The 20,439-nt window shown below is 41.9% G+C and overlaps 2 protein-coding genes across 7 annotated transcripts in view; one reads left to right on the plus strand and one right to left on the minus strand.

Annotated features, from left to right (window-relative positions):
• LOC127627436 (phospholipase A2 inhibitor and Ly6/PLAUR domain-containing protein-like) overlaps positions 1–20,439 on the plus strand; it is a 349,614-nt gene that overhangs the window by 220,074 nt on the left and 109,101 nt on the right. The gene's annotated exons all lie outside the window — the stretch shown is intronic.
• The window catches only part of LOC127627441 (three-finger toxin MALT0070C-like), a 50,563-nt gene that overhangs the window by 3,241 nt on the left and 26,883 nt on the right, over positions 1–20,439 (minus strand). Inside the window, exons 1-4 of one of the 4 annotated variants that reach the window (XM_052103819.1) lie at positions 17,796–17,895; positions 17,571–17,693; positions 17,267–17,392; positions 16,863–16,900 (exon numbers count right to left, since the gene is read on the minus strand). The exons of 1 other annotated variant lie outside the window; for it this stretch is intronic. In XM_052103819.1, coding sequence (XP_051959779.1) covers positions 16,863–16,900; positions 17,267–17,392; positions 17,571–17,693; positions 17,796–17,844 — 336 coding nt within the window. In that variant the 5' untranslated portion in view covers positions 17,845–17,895. Of the gene's footprint in view, positions 1–16,419; positions 16,901–17,266; positions 17,393–17,570; positions 17,694–17,795; positions 17,896–20,439 lie in introns of those variants that run through there. 2 more of the 4 variants (XM_052103815.1, XM_052103817.1) reach the window with 2 other exon arrangements.

The raw sequence follows: 20,439 nt of genomic DNA on the forward strand, positions 1-20,439 counted from the left end.
TGTCATTTTGGTTTGAGTTTAAGTTTGAGTTTAATTTCTTTTGACACAAATATCCTCCCAATCAAATCCCTCATTAACCGCAAATAACATTATTTTTTGTATTCTCAATTGTTGTATTCAAATTTAGTTGACTCCATTGTTTTTAATTATTACATATTACTTTACCCAAACATGTAACTTCCTGTTTAACTTGAATACTTTACATTTCTGTGAAAGCACATTCTTTAAAGGGGAAAAACAGATTTATCTAAATACATTTTTAGGCCTGAAACCTGAAGCTTTTTCCCATTTTTTTTTAATGTAAAACAGTCTCTTTAAAGAAGTACTTAATGCGATGTCTTTGCAATTTAGTGTATCCAGTGTGTCTGGATAACTACAATGTGATTACTCCATATACATAAATGCATGATTTATAGAGGTTATGATTTGACAAGGTATTTCAACCATAAAGTTTACATGTTCTGGAAGTATATGCCCTTTTCCATGATATTATTTTTCTTTTTGGAAGTTGGTAACTTACTGTAGGTTAACTTTGAACAGGTTATAAAACCTTGTCTGGTTCTTTCATGTCAAGTCAATAATATTCCCTGAAGCTTGTTAAATATTTCAATATTTGTCATGGGACATTATGTCTGGGTTACTCCTTTCCCAAATGAAGGCTCTGTTTTTAAATCTTGTAAAGGTTTTTGTATATGTGACAAACAAAATGTTACTGCTTTTAACTCTGTCAAAAAACAAACAAAAAATAACAATGATGCCCAGCTGCATGGTAAATTGATAGAAAACCTTTCAAAGTTTGAACAGAACACAATAAAAGTAGGCTTCTAAATGAAACTTTACATATATTATGGTTGGTTGCCATAATATATATCAGGTTGAAACTAAGGAATGTCGAAATAGCATCTTTTGTGTTGTGCTAAAGCCAGAGACGGATTATGACTTTGATGTGCCCTGGGCACAGATACCTCAAAGGCCCCCTACACCAAATTTTTCGACAAAAGTGTTGATCCTGTATGCCCCATCATACAGGATTTACAATGACACAAATACGTGGGGGGAAATGCACACAATATTATGTACTTTTACACCACAAATTGGTTTATTTGTATCTCACCAGCTTCTGACCTCCTCGAATCATATCACATGAGAATATTCCATGAATAATTTACATTTCTGCATTTAGCAGACGAGCGTTTAGCAATCGATGCATTATAAAAACAAGGAGCAATATCAATCACCAAAGGCATTTAGCTAAGTAATACAATTTTTGGTTTTACCTTAGCTGAGGGGTATCTTTCTTGATTTCCTCAGAGAAAACGCTTCCACAACGTCATCAAAATCCAGTTCCCTCACAAGATCGCATTCAATGGCCATTGAAGACAGCGAATTGAGACGTCCTTGACACATTTTGTTTCTTAGTTCGTTTTTTACTCTTGCCATGAGAGAAAATGAACGTCCTCCTTCACAGTTGCTGACTGGTAGGGTGAGGAAAAGCTTTAGGGCAACGTACATATTGGGGAAAATCGATGGGAGCCCATTATCTATAATTGTTTTCAGCATCTTTGATGGTGATCTATCCAGCTCCATTGAAATGAAAGATCTGAACTGTAACAGCTCATCAGCAAGACAGCTGTTCAAGTCATCAGGGTAAGAAGCAGAAAGGTTATGGGCTCCTGTAATAATGTTGCTGTCAGATTCTGAGTCTGGCAGGAATAGAACACCAAAGAGACTATTCATGTGTTTATAGGCATCCAGTCTGTGATCAAGGCAGTTGACAATATTGTCAATGGTAACATTAAATGTATCCACTTGAAATTTTCGGCTTCCACTAAGGCCTGCATCACCATCTGTGGTCTCGTCAGCAAAAGTTTTTCTTTTCTTTATTCGTTGTACTTCATGTTTATAAGACTGCCATACGCCTGGCACACTTAAAGCGCTCCTCTCAAAGTGTTGGAATAGTTCTCGCTGAACTGATACAAACTCACGCAACGATTCAAGCAGTCGCACCGCTGTCCTGAGGTCCATATCACTTTTTTGTAGACATAAACTGGTCACATTGATCCACTTGGTTGTGGTTTTACACTCATGTTTGTTATTTTTAGTAACCATCTTCTATGCGTAACTGCTTATATTTTGCAATGATTTTCACTGGCCTCTAGATGTCCCTCTCAACAGCGCAGCAATATATTAAAATTATTTATTTTATTTATTTAGCAGTTAATACTTCGCAACTGCAAAAAAAATAATAAAATTATTCTACAGTATTCAACACCATTTTACAAAAAAAAAAAAAAAATAAAAAAATTCATAAATAAATAATTATATGAAAAAAAAACAACAAAAAAAAACACACAAACAGTAAATTTGCCAAGGCCCCCTGCTGGCATAGTGCCCTGGGCAAGTGCCCAGTGGGCCCGTGCGTTAATCCGTGCCTGGCTAAAGCATGTCATCTCTTTTCTGTGTAAAGCTTTGAGTTGATAGTACTAAAGAATCAAAAGGCAAGGCAAGTATTTTTATATAGCACATTTAATACACAATGGCAATTCAAAGTGCTTTTACATTTGTATCTAGTATTTTAAAGACAATACAAGATAGAAAAAAACAATAAAAAAAAAATTAAGAACATGAAATAAGAATAAAAAGTAATACACACATTGAGAAAAAGTTATTTAAAAATTAATTAATAAGAATCAAATAGAATAATTCAAATGAAAGAAAGACAAAAGCAAAATGATTCAGTGAAATCAATAAGTGCAGCACAATGCTCAGTCAGAAAATGCACAGCTGAACAGAAGTGTTTTCAGTCTGGATTTAAATGTGGCTACTGTTGGGGCACATCTACCCTCTTCTGGAAGCTGGTTCCAGCTGTGGGTGGCATAATAGCTAAACACTGTCTCACCTTACTTTGAGTGAACCCTCTGCATGTCTAACTGACTTGATCCTAATGATCTGAGAGGTCTGTTAGGTTTATGTTCAACAAGCATATCTGAAATGTATTTAGGTCCTAAATGTAACTGGAAGCCAGTGTTAAGCCCTGAGGACAGGAATAATATGCTCAGATTTATTGGTTCAGGTGAGAATCCTGGCAGCGGCATTCTGAATGAGCTGCAGATGTCTAATAGTCTATTTGGGAAGGGATGAACAAGTGCCTGATGAACGCGTGAAAAAGTTTCTATAAGCCTTGACTGGATACAAAACATCTAATTCTGGCTATAGGTTTCAGATGATAGTAGGCTGATGTACTTATTGTTTTGATGTGACTACTGAAACTAAGGTCTGACTCCAAAATGACACCAATATTTCTTGCTTGATTTTTTGACTTTAGGCCCTTGGAGTGAAGTTATGTGTTCACCTTAGGAATTTCGCCTTTGTTGCCAAATGCAATGACCTCTGTCCTGTCAAAAGGTTCATAATTGGGGACTATGGTGGCCTTTTTCTACCCAAGTGTCCAAAAACCTCTCCAAAGCAAATATTTCAGTTATTTATGAACATAAAAACTGCTTATACATGCAAACACCACAATGAATAAAAGACTCCAAGAACACACCCTCTTGTGGGACATCTTTTCATGTGCTCTGTTTTTGATCACTGGCTGTTTGACCCACCCCCAATGTGCAATTATAGATATCTTTATGTAGTTGGGAGGGTGTGACTCAGCTCTTCTGTATTTTTTACAGATTATGTGATTATAATAATCTACATTTAATCCAGAATGCTCTGGGTTTTTACCCCACCACTTTTGAAGGAGTAATGCCTCCCCTGCTTTGTTTGGTGTGTGTTTTTTAAAGCAGCACCCCTGTAGATTTACAGCCACAAAAACAGATTTTAATGGATAAAGACATTTTGAAATCAAATTTGTCTTTTGATATATATTTTTTATATTTGAGGTTTGTTTACTTTTTAATGATACCTTTAAATATCTGAAGACCAATGTGCAGCTTATTTAGACCTAAATGTCAAATACCAATACACATTAAAATTTGTTTATTAAAAATGCTGTTCCCCGTCTGTCACTCACTCGGCGTTGTGTCGATGTAGTGACACTAGGGGTCGATCTTGAGAGCCCCGATCAACTCTGATATTTGAGAAAAGGCCAATGAGAATTGGCAAGTGGAATTTGCATGCCACTAGTCTGGACATATGGGTATAAAAGTAGCTGGAATGCAGGATTACTTCATATTTTTTCTTCGGAGCCGAGCGATTGTAATATCAGCGAGCTGAATACTACTGCTGTACCATTCACATCTACAGAAGCATATGCTGTTGGATATATGGCACATTCCAGCGGCTTTCTCTCCTTCTGCATGCCAACTGCAGATTCGCCCCTGTGTGTTTCAACAGCGCTACTAAAAAGTATATTTTATGCTAAAAGAATATATTTCTTAAAAGAGCACACACATTGACGTTGTACGTCTTTTTAAAGACGCGTCTTTTTAAAGATGCCTTTCCGTCCTTGTGTGATTCCTGGGTGCGATTGTAATCTCTCCGCCTCCCACGGCCACGGGCACTGCCTGACATGCCTGGGCAGCGATCACACTGAGGCCACATTCGTGGATGACTCATGTTCTCATTGCGAAAATATGACCATGGCAACGTTGCGGTCACGGCTTTCCTTCTTCAACCGGGGGAAAGCCAATGCACCTTCTACCCATGGGTATGAGGCCGGCTGGGGAGTTCAATGGGTGCAGTTTCGCCAGGTAATTCCCAGCTATCCAGTTCTGAAATGAGACCAGCCCGCCTCACGGCCAGCTTGATATCTCTTTCGGGGCCCGCAAGCTGGATGAGTCTTCAATATGATCTTCGGGTCTGCCCACCCAGTCTGAGGCCGATGCAGAGCTGACCGGCATGTTTGCCCGGGCCGGCGCGAGTATCGGGATGGACTGGAACCCTCCAGGCTCCCCTGAGCACTCGCGGCTCGATCATTAGTTCCTGGATTCAGGGCGCCGCTCACGGCCACGCCCACCCCCTGTTCCTTTCTTCCTGGAGGTGCATGACAAACTCACAAGGTTGTGGAGGGCAACTTTTGCTGCCCGAAACAGAATTCCGGGTTCGTCCGCTCTCACTACCCTCGACGGCTAGGCGGCCCATGGGTACACGGAGGTTCCTCAGGTGGATAAGGCAGTTGCGACGCACCTGTGACCGCAGAACACTGCCACCTGGCGGGAACGTCTGGTGCTCCCCTCCAGGTTCTGTAGGACAACGTAATCTCTGGCGACCAAAGCCTACAGTGCTGCTGGACAGGCCACCTCCGCCCTGCATGCCATGGCCCTCCTGCAGGTACACCAGGCCAAGGCACTAAAAGAATGACACGTGGGTAGTCCTGATCCCGATGTGCTGCAGGAGCCAAATTGTCAAAAAATAACAGTTTCTTCACTCCTTGGATCACATAATCAGTGTCCACAGCTGCCGTTGTCACAGCCGCTGGACACTGAGCTCCCGTAGCCAGGGCCCTGCAAATGCTGCCTCCCTGCCTTCACGCATCCAGCCACGGTTGAGTCTCGAGGATGGCCCAAGAGGCCCTCATCCTCAGTTGCTAACTCGCCCTATGCCGGTTTCACAGATCAAGGTAAGTGCTTTGAGCTCCCCCTCAGCACATCCTCCTCGGGACAAATCATTGCCTTGCCTGCTCCCCCCACCACGAGGCCCCACCCCCAGGTACGTCAGATGCGATCGTGCCCTTAGTGCCCCTCAGCCGGAGCTAGGACGTGTGGCTAGCGCTTTCCAACTAGGACCATCCTACTAGACTATGCGATTTGGTTCTCCAGGCACCCGCCCCGGTTCAGCGGCATCTACTTCACTTCGGGGCAGGGCTAGAACGCCGCCACCCTGCGTGCCGAGATCGCGCTCTTGTAAAGAAGGAGAGCCTGTCCCTCCAGTTGAGATGGGGAAAGGTTTCTATAGCACTTACTTCATCATGCCAAAGAAAGGATGTGGGTTACGGCCAATCCTGGACCTGCGAGGTCTGAACCGGTCCTTTCACAGTCTCCCATTCAAGATGCTTATGCAGAAACAAATTTTGACGTGCGTCTGGCATCAAGATTGGTTCGCGACTGTACACCTGAAGGACGCTTACTTTCACGTCTCGGTTCTACCTCGAAACAGACCCTTCTAATGCTTTGCTTTCGATAGGCAGGCATATCAGTACAAGGTCCTCCCCTTCAGCCTGTCCCTGTCCCCTCGCATCTTCCCCATACTCAACTACCTCGATGATTGTCTGATCGTAGCACACTCTCGAGAGTTGCTGTGCATGCACAGGGATTTGGTGCTGAGGCACCTCAGCTGTCTATGAGCAAGCTCTCCTCAGTTCAGAAAATCTCTTTTCTCGGCATGGAGGTCTCAAGGATAGGACATTCAGTGCTAGGACAGCGGTTTCACTGAAACACTTTCAGAGGCTCCTGGGGCATATGGCTTCCTCAGCGGCAGTCACAGCGCTAGGATAAATGCATATTAGTCTGCTTCAGCACTGGCTTCAGACTCGGCCGCGGCACACATCGTGTAGCTATCACACCACTCTGCTGCCACTTATTGCATTTCTATGGGCAGGAGTTCCCCTACAGCAAGTGTCCAGATGTGTCGTGGTCACCACAGACGCCTCCAAACTGGGCTGGGGCGCCGTGTGCAATGGGAACGTAGCCAGCAGTTCCTGGTCAGGACTGCGACTGGGTTGGCACATTAACTGCTTAGAGTTGCTGGCTGTACTACTTGCCCTATGGAGGCTATTGCCATTGATCCAGGGCAAGCATGTGTTGGTCCGGTCCGACAACACAGCGACAGTAGCATATATATCGGCAAGGTGGCGTACGCTCTCATTGCATGCCGCATCTCGCTCACCATCTCCTTCTCTATAGTCAGCAGTGGCTGAGGTCGCTGTGGGCCACTCATATCCTAGGCAGCCTCAACGCCACAGTGGACACACTGTCACGGCAGGCTAAGCTCAGTAGAGAGTGGAGACTCCACTCCCAGTTGGTCCAGCTGATTTGGAGTCGATTCGGAAAAGCACAGGTAGACTTGTTCGCTCCCCGGGAATCCTCCCACTGCCCACTCAGTCAGCCCACTCCCGAGGTGGGCTGACAGGAGCCCACCTCGGGACAGATGCGCTGGCACACAGCTGGCACCAGGGGCTGCACAAATACGCATTCCTCCCAGTAAGCCTTCTTGCACAGACCCTGTGCAAGGTCAGGGAGGATGAGGAACAAGTTACCCTGATGGCCCATACTGGCCCACCCAGACTACGTTCTTGGAACTCACACGCCTCATGACAGCACCTCCCTGGCAGATTCCTCTGAGGAAGGACCTTCTTTCTCAGGGATGGGGCACAATCTGGCACCCTCGCCCAGACTTCTGGAACCTCCACGTCTGGCCCTTGGATGGGACACGGAAGACCTAAGAGGCCCACCACCAGCAGTGGTAGACACGATCACTCGGGCCTCTAAGAGGCAGCTTTATGCCCTGAAGTGGCGCCTGTTCGTGAGCTGGTGTTCTTCCCAAGGCGAAGACCACCAGAGATGCTCAGTCGGGTCAGTGCTTTCCTTCCTGCAGGAGAGGTTGGAGGGGTGACTGTCCCCCTCCACCTTGAAGGTATATATAGCAGTTATAGCCACACACCATGATGCCATGTACTGTAAGTCCCTAGGGAAACATGACCTGATCATCAGGTTCCTCAGAGGCGCCCGGAGGGTGAATCCTTCCAGTCTCATGGGATCAGTGCCCAAGAGGATGAACCCACAAGGGGGCGGGCATGGCCTGGGTCTGGTAGGCCAATGCAATGGCATCCACGATCCAGTGAGCAAGCCTATGTTTGGAGATGGACTTCCCTTTCCGCTGTCCACCAAAGCAGACAAAGAACTGTTCAGAGCGGCAGGCTCTGAATGGGATCCCTCATGGGATCTCTCCGTGGTCCTCCTGCTGAACCAACAAGCGCTGCCCCGCGAGGAGGCAGACCCTGCCCTGTCATTGCTGTGTCCGGTGCGTGCTTTGCGCACCTACTTGGATCGCACGCAGAGCTTTAGATGCTCTGAACAGTTCTTTGTCTGCTTTGGTGGACAGCGGAAAGGGAAGTCCATCTCCAAACATAGGCTTGCTCACTGGATCATGGATGCCATTGCATTGGCCTACCAGACCCAGGCCATGCCCACCCCCTTGTGGGTTCGAGCACACTCTACAAGGAGTGTGGCATCCTCATGGGCACTGGCCAATGGCACCTCTCTAGCAGACATGTGCAGAGCAGCGGGCTGGGCAACACCCATTTCAATCTCCAGGTTGAGCCAGTTTCATCCTGTGTTCTTTCAGGTACGAATAGTAGAGTAGAGTTCGGTAGAGAAATGGTAGAGTTTGGTAATACGGAACAGATGGCCGGTTATATCGCTTGCGTATAGCGCCTTTCTCCTCCTCTGAGGCAAAAACTTGCGAATTCACAAAGTTGTGGACCCTGGATGTCCTTCCTCCCTAGCTCTATGGTTCGCGAACTTGGTAGAGGAGTTCGCAGCCAGCCCTACTACGTGGTCAAATATGCCCTGTACTGTGATAGGTGCTCAACATGTGCCGATTACTCCGATAACCCCTGTGATGTATACTGCCCTACAAAGGCTAATTGCAGTAACTACGCAAACAAAGAAACAGAGAAAAAGGCCTTTAAAGTTTTTATACCAGCCAGTCAAATATGTTATGGGTAGATTAGTGGTAATGCATTTATCCTGAAACGGGACATAATTTAACCCAGATATTTTTTTCACAAGACAGAACACATGTCATAAAGCCCATTAGAAGTCTGTTTGCTTGCACCCTTATCGGCAGTTCACGTAACATGATTCAGCTGTTTTGCCGTTTTTCTATAGGTACCCCTAGTGTCATTTCTTCGACACAATGTTAAGTTAGTGACAGAAGGGGAACGTCTCGTTTTTTGTCGTAAACTCTGTTCCTTGATGGAGGGAATGGGACGCTGTGTCCCTCTTTCCACAACGCTGTACTTGCCGCTGACATGGCCGTGACCGTGTTTCAGCTACTCAGCTGAATGAATTCTGCATTCCAGCTCCCTTTTATACCCGTATGTCTGGGGGAGTGGCATGCAAATTCCACTTACCAATTCTCATTGGCCTTTTCTCAAAGATCTGAGGTGATCAGGGCTCTCAAGATCAACCCCTAGTGTCACTCCACGACAAAACGTAGAATGGCGGGAACAACGAGACGTTTTTACTGGTCATACTAAGGATGCATTCATTTGTTTTAATTTCTGTGAATACACATTTTTTGAGTTTCTAGCAGCACTACAGCAAAGACAAGCCACAAACAATCTTTATTTATTAAGGCATAATAATTCATTAAAATTGTCTGCACATTTGTTGTGGTGGTGCTCTTCACTGCAGCTGTAGAATTGTAAGCGCTGCTGAACTCAGTGAAAGAGGATGTAGAAGAACAGAGGCCAGAAGATGAGGAAACTGCCCTTATAGATTCCATCTAATCAAGACAATATGTTTTTTACTTGCACATTTTATAATATTCAGATTTAGATTCAGATTATTAGTCTTTGGCATGGATTTTATGTTACATTAATAAAAATGATCAAATAGTTCAACTTATTTCTTTATATTGGAAGCAGAGGTACCCTAATGCTCATCAAAGCCATGTAGTGTATGCCTGAACAAATTCATAACTATATATACAGTTTGAAGTCACTTTCTAATTCTATTTAAAACACTTTACTTTTCTCTATTGTTCTGCATTTATATGTCTACTCTAGCACTGCATTTTTCTTATCTACTCTTGAATTTTGGTATTTCTGCACAGCTAATGTTGATGGCTCCTTATGATCAGTCATTCACGTGTTTGTGCTATGGAGAAAAACTAGTGAATGTAAATGGTCAGGTAAAGGACAATGCCTGTGCCATTGCAAAGATCAGCATCAAGGAACTTGGTAGATACTGTTCGTACAACTGAGGATCCAGGTTCACATTGGACTGAACACGAATTATTCTCTCCTTTTACTGCTGTTATCCAATTCTCTATGTTTTTATCTTCTTTTGCAAAGCTGTGTAAGCTTAATCATTGATTTTTTTTTTTGTTTGCTGTTGGAGTGAAAGGGTAAGCAAAAATTAAATTTGCTTACATTTGGTCCCCCATACACAGCATTCCCCCCTATTAGTCTACTTCCGCAATCTAACCAGAATATATGAAAAGGGTCCATTGATACGTCCTTCATGAGAGTGGACATTAATCAGTTCCCGGGTCACTGGCTCGAGTATGATGGAGTGAGGAAAAGAGGATGCACAATTTAAGAAATTGGAATATATTAAAGAGTATATTAAAATCTGTGAGTAGGACTCAGACAGTTGTTTTAGCTCAGTTAGACAGTTAAAGGGGCCCCTTGTGGCCCGAGAGGGATGGGAGAATAAAAATGCTAGTAGAGGGTTGTAGCTAGAAGTTACACGGCACACTCTCAATGGGTTTTTCATTACCATGAAGCGCAGCTACAACTGGGTAGTGTAAAAAATAAAAAGGAAGAGAAGGAGAAATGCAGCCAGACCACTGGTAAAAAATTATTGGAAGTCAGCTACCTGGCTAGATGGTGTTTGGTTGTTTTCATACATAAAATTGCAACATTAGCTAAGGTAAGGTAAAAACAACAACAGTAGATATGCATGTCATGAGAGTGTGAGGAGGTCAGGAGATACCTGCATTTGTGTAACTCAAGTCTGAAGGAATATAAAGACATCTTTATCGGTCTAAACTCCTAAAGAGAAAATGTCCTGCATCTCATAGCAGTTGTAGCGCACATGCCCCAACGCCAATGTATGTGCACACTATCAAATGGAGTATACTTTGACAGGCTGACGTTCGACTGTACACAGATGATGTGCGTTCAAAAGTATACTATGAGTTTTAGGTGAAGATAATACTATAGTATAGCTAGCCAAGGTTAGCTCACACACTTGATGCTATCTTCATTTCAGTTAGTTAGCTTGCTAGCTGACATAGTTGCAGCAGATGATTCAATCAACCAAGCAGGATTTTGCTTAGGGCCCCCATTTGCTCAGAAACGGCCCTGTTGACAGGCAATGTCTGTGTCTAAAAGATAATTGACTCTTATTCATGAAAGGTGGGAATTCCTTTTCTCTCCCAGCCATATTGGGTGTTCCAATTATTCCAATTAATTCCAATGAGAGTCTTTTTATCATTTATCTTTCACTTTTAAAATTCTTAAAATTTTGTCTTGTCATGTTTTCAACAGATCCGATCTGTGATCAATGGAAATTATTGCTAGAACAAATCAAATAAAAAAAATTAATATACTGATCCTTAATTATCTGGAATATATTTAGTCTACTTTGTAGAATGTAGACAGTGTATCTTTTTATTGCCCATTAATCATGTTAAAGGGATAGCTGGGTCATGTTAAAGGGATAGTTCACCCAAAAACTTTAATTCTCTTATCATTTACTCACCCTCATTTCTTCCCAGATGTGTATAGCTTTCTTTATTCTGCAGAACACAAATTAAGATTTTTAGAAGAATATCTAATTTCTGTTGGTCCATACAATGCAAATGAATGAGGTCCAAATATTTGAAGCTCCAAAAAGCACATAAATGCAGCATAAAAGAACTCAATACAACTCAATACAAAGTTTAGAAGTTTAACTCCTTTTTCACTGTACATCTTATAATTGCAGTCTTTAGTCCTAGTCCTTGATGGAGGAAGTGTAATCGAGTTTGAAATCATGATCACCAAGCAGACTACTGTCAAGATGTACAGTGAAAAAGTTACATTCTCATCCAAAAGGTCTTTTCTCACCCAAAACCAACTGGATCGCTTCAGAAGACATGGATCAAACCACTGGAGTCATGTGTATTACTTTTATGCTGACTTGATCTCCTTTTTGGAGCTTTTTGAGTTCTGGTCGCATTCACTTGCATTGTATGGACCTACAGAGTGGAGATATTCTTCTAAAAATCTTCATTTGTGTTCCGCTGAAGAAAGTAAGTCACACACATCTGGGATGACATGAGGATGAGTAAATAATGAGAGAGTTTACATTTTTGAGTGAACTATTCCTTTAAATGGATAAAACTTAAAGAGAAACATTTTGATTAAAATGCCAATAATGCCAAATTCTGCAAATGTAGATTTCTTTCTTTTTTACACACACACACACACACACACACACACACACACACACACACACACACACACACACACACACACACACACACACACACACACACACACACACATATATATGCATACTGTAAAGCTTTGGATAAAAATAATTTGTTATGTATATTTTCATGATATGTGTTTAACTTTCATGTCAACATAATAAAAGGGTTTGTTTTTCTGCTAAAACAGTAGATGTGCACTAAATGACTCGCTGCTTCTCTCTGCTGGTAGATGATGCAAAATACAGGACGAGACCTTCTTGTTTAGCCAGACCTTTGACTGATCAGCAAAATGTGTATAATTGATAAAACAGTTAAATAAATAACTTTTTTGTGTATTAAATAATTATAATAAACATCTATTAACATAATCACCATCATTATTATAATAAAAAAAACATAAAAACTGAAATTCAGAAAAGAAAAAACAAGGTCATAATACATAATATAATTTGTTATTCTTACCATTATTTATACGTTTCAGAAATTGGTAATTTTTAACAAAAAAGACTTTTAATCTGGGCAATGCATGCGCACCTGAGGTAAAGAAGTCATTTATGATACCAGTTTTATCAGATTTTATTGCTGATTTGAAATATGTTCTTTGATCATAATATTGACCAATATTTTTTGAGATCGGTCTTTCTGAATACATGTAGATAGGAGCTGCACTCGTATGAATGGAAATAGACTCCCATTTTTCAGGAAGTAACGTCATGTAACCTCCGTTCCCTGATGGAGGGAACGAGACGTTGTGTCGATGAGTTGACACTAGGGGTTCACTCTTGGGAGCCCAGACATCTCCAATCTTTGAGAAAAGGCCAATGAGAATTGGCGTGTGGAATTTGCATGCCACTCCCCGGACATAAAGGTATAAAAGGAGTGCAGCTTGCAAACACACTCAGGTTTCACACTGAGGAGCCGAGCCAAAGACCCGGCCATTTCAGCGGTTGATTCAGTGTTGTGGCATGAGGGACAGTTCAGCTGGGGACCATATATGTTCCATGTTGGGGGTGTCCCTCCAAAGAGAAGGACACTGGGGTTAACCTCCTCACGCCTCTCAGGAAACTGATGATCAAATCGTGCTTCCCTAAATACTTACTGTCGACTGCATCTTGATGCGCCAATATAGCGACCACATACACTTTCAAGGTGGAGGGGGACAGCCGTCCCTCCAACTTCTCTTGCAGGAAGGAAAGCACTGATCCTACTGCGCATCTCTGGGGGTCTTCACCTCGGGAAGATGGTAGGCTACTTAAGTGTTCCAGCGTCCTGTCCAGGGGCCAGACATGGAGATTCCAGAGGACAGGTCGGGGGTGCCAGATGGTGCCCCGTCCCTGAGAAAGAAGGTCTTTCCTCGGTTGCAATTAGCCAGGTGTGGGGGCTGTCGCGAGGAGCATGAGGTCCGAGAACCAAGTCTGGGAGGGCCAATAAGGGGACACTAAGAGGATCTTCCTCCCTGACCTTGCACAACGTCTGTGCAAGTAGGCTCACTGGGGGAATGCATATTTGCGTAGCTCCAGGGGCCAGCTGTGTGCAAGGGCATCTGAGCCTCGGTCAGAGAATACCAAAGTGGGCAGTGGGAGGATTCTGGGGAAGCAAACAGGTCTACCTGTGCTTGGCCGAATCGACTCCAGATCTGCTGGCACGCCAGAGGGTGGAGTCTCCACTCTCCCTGAGCGTAACATGCTGCGTCTGCTGTGCTGTTGAGGTGGCCTCACGAGCGACTTGAGCCACCGCTGACTCCAAAGGAGGAGACGCCGGGCGAGTTGTGACATTCAACAAGAATGTAGGCCACCTTGGTGGTTGATGTACGCAGTTGTCGCTGTGTTGTCCGTCCAGACCAACATATGCTTGCCCCGGATCAACGGCAATAGCCTCCTCAGGGCAAGTAGTACCGCCAGCAACTCGAGGCAGTTGATGTGCCAACGCAGTCGCGGGCCGGTCCAAGGGCTGGCGACTGAGTGCCCATTGCACATAGCACCCCAGCCACGCTGGGAGGCATCTGTCGTAACCACGACGTGCCTGTGGACCTGGCCTAGGGGAACTCCTGCCCATAGGAAAGCTAGGTCTGACCAGGGGCTGAAGAGGCAGCGACAAGCCTGCGTGACGAGAATGCGGTATGTGCCGTGGTGCCATACTCATCTCTGAACTTGGGTCTTTAGTGGTCTCAAATGCATCAACCCGAGCGGCGTGACCTTCACTGAGGATGTCATATGCCCCAGGAGCCTCTGAAAAGATTTCAGTGGGACAAGCATATTCTATCTGCACGTGTGCAGCACTGACTCTGTGCGCTCGTTGGTGAAGCACGCTGTCATTGAGACCGAGTCAAACTCCATACCGAGAAAAGAGATGTGCTGAACTGGGACGAGCTTGCACTTTTCCCAGTTCACCCGAAGCCTCAAGCGGCTGAGGTGCCTGAGCACCAGGTCCCTGTGTGCACACAACATGTCCCGCGAATGAGCTAGGATTAGCCAGTCGTCGAGATAGTTGAGGATGCGGATGCCCACTTCCCTTTGCGGGGCAAGGGCTGCCTCTGCGACTTTTGTGAAGGTGCGAGGAGACAAGGATAGGCCGAAGGGGAGGACTTTGTACTGGTATGACCGAACCTCAAAGGCAAACCAGAGAAAGGGTCTGTGTCGAGGAAGAATCTAGACATGGAAGTACGCGTCCTTCAGGTCTACCAGTGCGAACCAATCCTGATGCCGGGCGCTCGCAAAAATGCGTCTCTGCATGAGCATCTTGAACGGGAGTCTGTGCAGAGTTCAGAACTCACAGGTCCAAGATTGTCCTGCCGCCTTTTTTGGGTACGATGAAGTAGGGGCTGTAAAACCCCTTCTTCATCTCGGCTGGAGGGATGGGCTCTATCGCATCTTTCCGTAGAATGGAGGTGATCTCCGGATGGAGGCCCAGGAGGGCTGGGGTGGCTTGCCCTCTTATGAAGGCGAGCCGCGACCACAACGTAGCCATGGTCATGTCCTCGCAATGAGGACATGAATCATCCACGAACGCTGACTCTGCATGGGTGGCACCCAAACACGTTAGGCAGCGATTGTGGCCATCAGAAGCGGAGAGATATCGACCACAACCAGGAAATATACACAAACGAAAAGGCAGCTTGGGGGAAAACCGCTGTAATGCGCCGTAGATCCAACAGCTTTGGAGAGAGTAAGATGAAATGAACAGCAGTAGGGATTCAGCTATGTGAATGCGTCCGCTCGGCTCGAAGAAGTAGTCTGAGTGTGTGTTTGCAAGCTGCACTCCTTTTATACCCGTATGTCTGGGGAGTGGCATGCAAATTCCACACGTCCATTCTCATTGGCCTTTTCTCAAAGATCAGAGATGTCTGGGCTCCCAAGAGTGAACCTCTAGTGTCAACTCATCCCCAAAAATGATCAACACTATGGGTTTTTAAATATTTGCCATCTTTCTCTCTTCTCACTGCTGGTATCCATTATTTTCCTCTTTTGGAATGTCGTGGAAACGGTTTTGTCTTTTGTTGCTGAAGTAAATGGGAATGCAAAAAGGGTACAAAGGAAGCCTGGTATAGTTTGGCTGATCCAATCATAATATAGAGTGATTTTTTATAGAATAGTTGAGATGTTATGAACTGCCACATGTGATTGAAATTAAGAGGAAATGGCACCCTTTTCTGAAATGGTTATTTTAAATAAGCATTTATCAAAAAGCATCTTGATGTCTCAAACGTATTTGCATAAGTTGACATTTTTTACCCTATAACTATTTGACTTATATCTACACTATATTACTTTAACCTTTTCTTAAAAATATGTTTTTAATCAAAACAACATTCTGTTATTATTTCTTTTTTGTTCCATCAATATAAAAAAGCATTTTTGTTTTTGTTTTTCAATCTTGATACACTTTGTGCCAAGAAAAAAATATGATTTTCCTAAAGGTGTGTCTTTAGCCCATTTGTACCCTAATTACTATTTTGTTTTTTCAGATTTTAATTATTCTATATCAGGAGATATAGCATCACACTCAATTTAGAGAAAGCATTAAAATCATAAGTTTACATGTTTACTGATATTGGCACCTGGTGGCCAAGGTTGGTAACGCATTCCTTTTTTGAAGAGAGAAAAAAATTAGTTTATCGTTATTGTCTTAAATGTAAACACTTGTGGTCCTGTTGTTTCTAAGGATTTCAGATCTTTTAATGGTTAAAGCACATTTTCATGATTTTTTTGGATCAGTTAAAGACACATTTCACACAGAAATATTCTCTCACACAGTGTCATTGTAAGATTCTTCAGAAGTCACTTTAATAGTAATTACAGGAAATGACATGTGCATGTAAATCTTTAACTTCAGCAGTTTAGTACTGTCTTTATTAAGTGTATAGGAAAACTGAATCTTTTTTAACTCAACTTTTAAAGGAAATACAGATTATGTCAATCTTAGTAAATGTAAAAATAGATCAATATATATATATATGTATAAAAAAAAATATTTCTCCATATATTTCACTGGTCATAATAATTGATGCATTTGTTTTCCATGATTGAAATAAGAAACACATTATTAAGTTTCTAACATACAGAAATAGTAAAGATAAACAACACACAAGCTATTTAGTAAAGAAAAGTAATTCATTCAGAAATGTGTTAACATGTTAAATCCTCTTCGCTGCAGCGGCAGAATGTGAAGTGCTGTTGAACTCAATTAAAGAAGATGTAGAAGAACAGAGGCAACAAGAGAAGCTGGAAACTTCCCTTATAGATTCCATCTAATCAAAACAAGAAGGATTTGATGTTCATATGATATTTATTGTTTAAGATTCACATGATTAGAATTTGGTGTGGATTTGACACTAATTCTGCCCTATTCCAGAAGTATTTAAACACCTTGTTCCTCTTTGTAAAGACATCAGTACAGTCACTGTCCCTAAACAAGCTTCAGATCTTGATCAGCTCATCACAATCCACTGTGTCTAATTCATAACCATGTTTGCATGAAGGCAATTTCTATTACTTTAAAAAAAGATCTGTAGATCTACACTTACACTTTTGCTCATATTATATCCTCATTTATAAGTTGCTTTGGAGAAATGTGTTTGCTAAACATGCAAATTAGCACATGGTCAAATAAATACCTGAGCCATTGCAAAGATCAGTGGCACAGCACTTGGTAACAAGTGTTAATCCAGCTGTGGATTGATCGGTTCCAGCAACACATTTGTCTGCACATGATTGTTGTGTTAAAGTCACCTTGGAGTTACCTATAACAAGGACACAAGCCATTTATCATAAATGACAAATGAGTTATTCCAGAAAATATGCCACGCTTGTATAAGAATAATGTACACAAATGAAACATTAAACAGATGCTGATTGACAGTTATGTGAATTTGCACTCCAGTGGTGTTATCATTTTCAGTGTATTATGATTGGACTTACCATTGGACATTTCTATTGATGAACTCAAACATTTGTAATTTCCACTGGGACATGTTACTATAGTTCTGTTACAAATACCAGTAGTTGGATCAGATTCGCACTTATAACATTTGAGAGAGTGTCCTTTAGTAAGAAGAGAGAGAGAAAGACATTAATTGACATCTTTATGTGCAACACATAATATATTAATATTTAACATTTTTATTTATTTATTTATTTTTTTACCTCCAGTGAGTAAAATTGAGAGAAGCACAATCGAGATTTGCAGATCCATCTTTGGTCAGCAGTGGAATGAAATCACAATGTTTCAGGGCGCTTTTATAACTGCTTAAAAAGGGAGGGTTTAGTGACAAAACTGCTCATTAAAATTAGCAGCAGGAATAACAAAACTGTTTTTATCATTTTATGATGTATCGTGAAATGAAACCAATTTAGAAATGAATAAATCTTACATAAACTCTTGAACTAGAAACTCTTTAAGAAATTAATTCACATTCACATTCAATCAGATGTTTTAAGAAAACTTCTATTAACTTAAAAAAAAAACAGTCAATGTCATTTATATTTTATTTATATTTCAATATTCAGATGACTGTGAATTCATATTAGGATCAAATAGTTCCCCTAATTGACTATAATTTAACGGCCCGGGTGTAAATGGCCTCTGTTCCCTTCCGCTGTCCACCAAAGCAGACAAAGAGCTGCTCAGAAAGTCTAAAGCTCTGTGCGGTCCAGATAGTTACGCAAAGCACGTACCGGACACAGCAACGAAGGGGCTCTGTCTGCCTCTTCTCGGGGCAGCGCTTGCAGGTTCACTACCTGGTCTCTGAAGGGTGTGGTAGGAACATTGGGCACGTAGCCCGGTCGTGGTCTTAGGATCACATGCGTGTCTGCCGGACCGAACTCCAGGCAAGTGTCGCTAATAGAGAACGCTTGCAGGTCTCAAAATGAGGAAAAGTATCTCACTGTCCCATTGCTTATGGGGGGCACTGTATGTAAACTTTACTCTGCCCAAAAAAATCGCACAAGTATTTGCATAGAACTTGTGTCACGCAATAAATAATACCACATGAAGAAACAGATGCACGTTTTAGAAGAGAAATCACTTTTTTCTTAATTTGATGCAAATTGCTTACAAAACTGAAACTAAACACTGACGCGCACGGACATATCTGAACTATTACAAGCCCCAAAGGGAGAAAAAACAAGAAACACAGAAACAAGTGCACTGGTCAAAGTCACATCACTTGGAATCAAATAATAAATCACATCAATTAAATTCGCTGCCCTACATTAGCATAATCATATACAGTAGTGTTTGTCAATCTGATTTATATTTGTTTTGGCAGAGACACATTTATGTGGCCAAGTTTGTGAATGTGTTTATTCAGTCGTAGCTCAGTTAAACCTCCAGTGACCAAGTGTAAATACCCCCAAATATACATCACTGTCCAGAGCAATATAATAACAGAGCAGGGATGCACAGCATACAGCCCATTTAACCTACCAAATTCACATGAATAGGCTGTATTATTTATATTGGAAATGGAATAGAGAGAAGAACCTCAGAATTAAATTGCAATTGACCCAGCCCATTAGCGCTTTGCCTTCCAATTTCGCCACGAAAATATCAAAACGTCATGGCCACGCCCATTAACTTATGACGTTAATGGGCATTTGATCAACGTATGATGTATGCAACCTAGTCTCATATAATGAACATTACTATAACTACATGTTTGCAAACTGAGTTTCACATGCCACTTTATACGTTTGCTGCAGTTTCCTGGTGAAATGACCACTAGAGGCACTACAACAATGGCGCATTTCATTCACTTTTACAATTCGCAGGTACTGTGACCATTTAGGGCTTTATAAACACATATTTTTATTTTATAAAAAAATTAATTTGATTTCTCACAACCTTCTATGTTTTTATATCAAACACTTTTACTCTAACACATCATTTGAAAAACAACACGTTGTAATGCTTGTATTACAGACCCACCCACCCCATTTACACCAGTGCAATTAACTTGCACTGTAGCTCACCTGATAGACTGTTGAACTTTGGACTCGGAGACTGAGGATTGAGCCCAAAAATGAAAGTGAAAGTGCCATAGAAGTGACACTGCATGACATGGTTGCTTTAGTGGTTTTCATGTCGAATTTGCTTTTTAAACTCTATCAGTTAGGTTTAATATCCAACTAATATTCATCTTAAAAACCTCATCTGAATACAACATTATTTCACCCACTTTTGGCACCCCCACTGGACATTTCACTGGGAAACTGCAGACAAACGTGCAATGAAGCATGTCATTTTGGTTTGAGTTTAAGTTTGAGTTTAATTTCTTTTGACACAAATATCCTCCCAAACAAATCCCTCATTAACCGCAAATAACATTATTTTTTGTTTTCTCAATTGTTGTATTCAAATTTAGTTGACTCCATTGTTTTTAATTATTACATATTACTTTACCCAAACATGTAACTTCCTGTTTAACTTGAATACTTTACATTTCTGTGAAAGCACATTCTTTAAAGGGGAATAACTGATTTATCTAAATACATTGTTTTACTAGTGCCTTTTCCAAGCTCAATGTGGCTTTACAACAGAAGTCAAATGAGTCAATAAATAATCAGTTAAGAGCGTTTACTAATGTAAGAAAATTGCTTTTAATAATGCTCATGATGAAAAACAACCATTAAATTAGTGTGCAAAGGGAGGTCATTAAAGAAATTAATATATTGGATCAAACAGGATAGAAATAACTTTAAAAGTCAATTATTGCCATGACGGTGCCTTTTGCATTTTACTATTTTTACAAAACATTGTGAAAAAATAAATAAATTGATGGATCTTACC

Source organism: Xyrauchen texanus, chromosome 34, assembly GCF_025860055.1.
Source record: "Xyrauchen texanus isolate HMW12.3.18 chromosome 34, RBS_HiC_50CHRs, whole genome shotgun sequence".
NCBI classification, from domain to species: Eukaryota; Metazoa; Chordata; class Actinopteri; order Cypriniformes; family Catostomidae; genus Xyrauchen; species Xyrauchen texanus.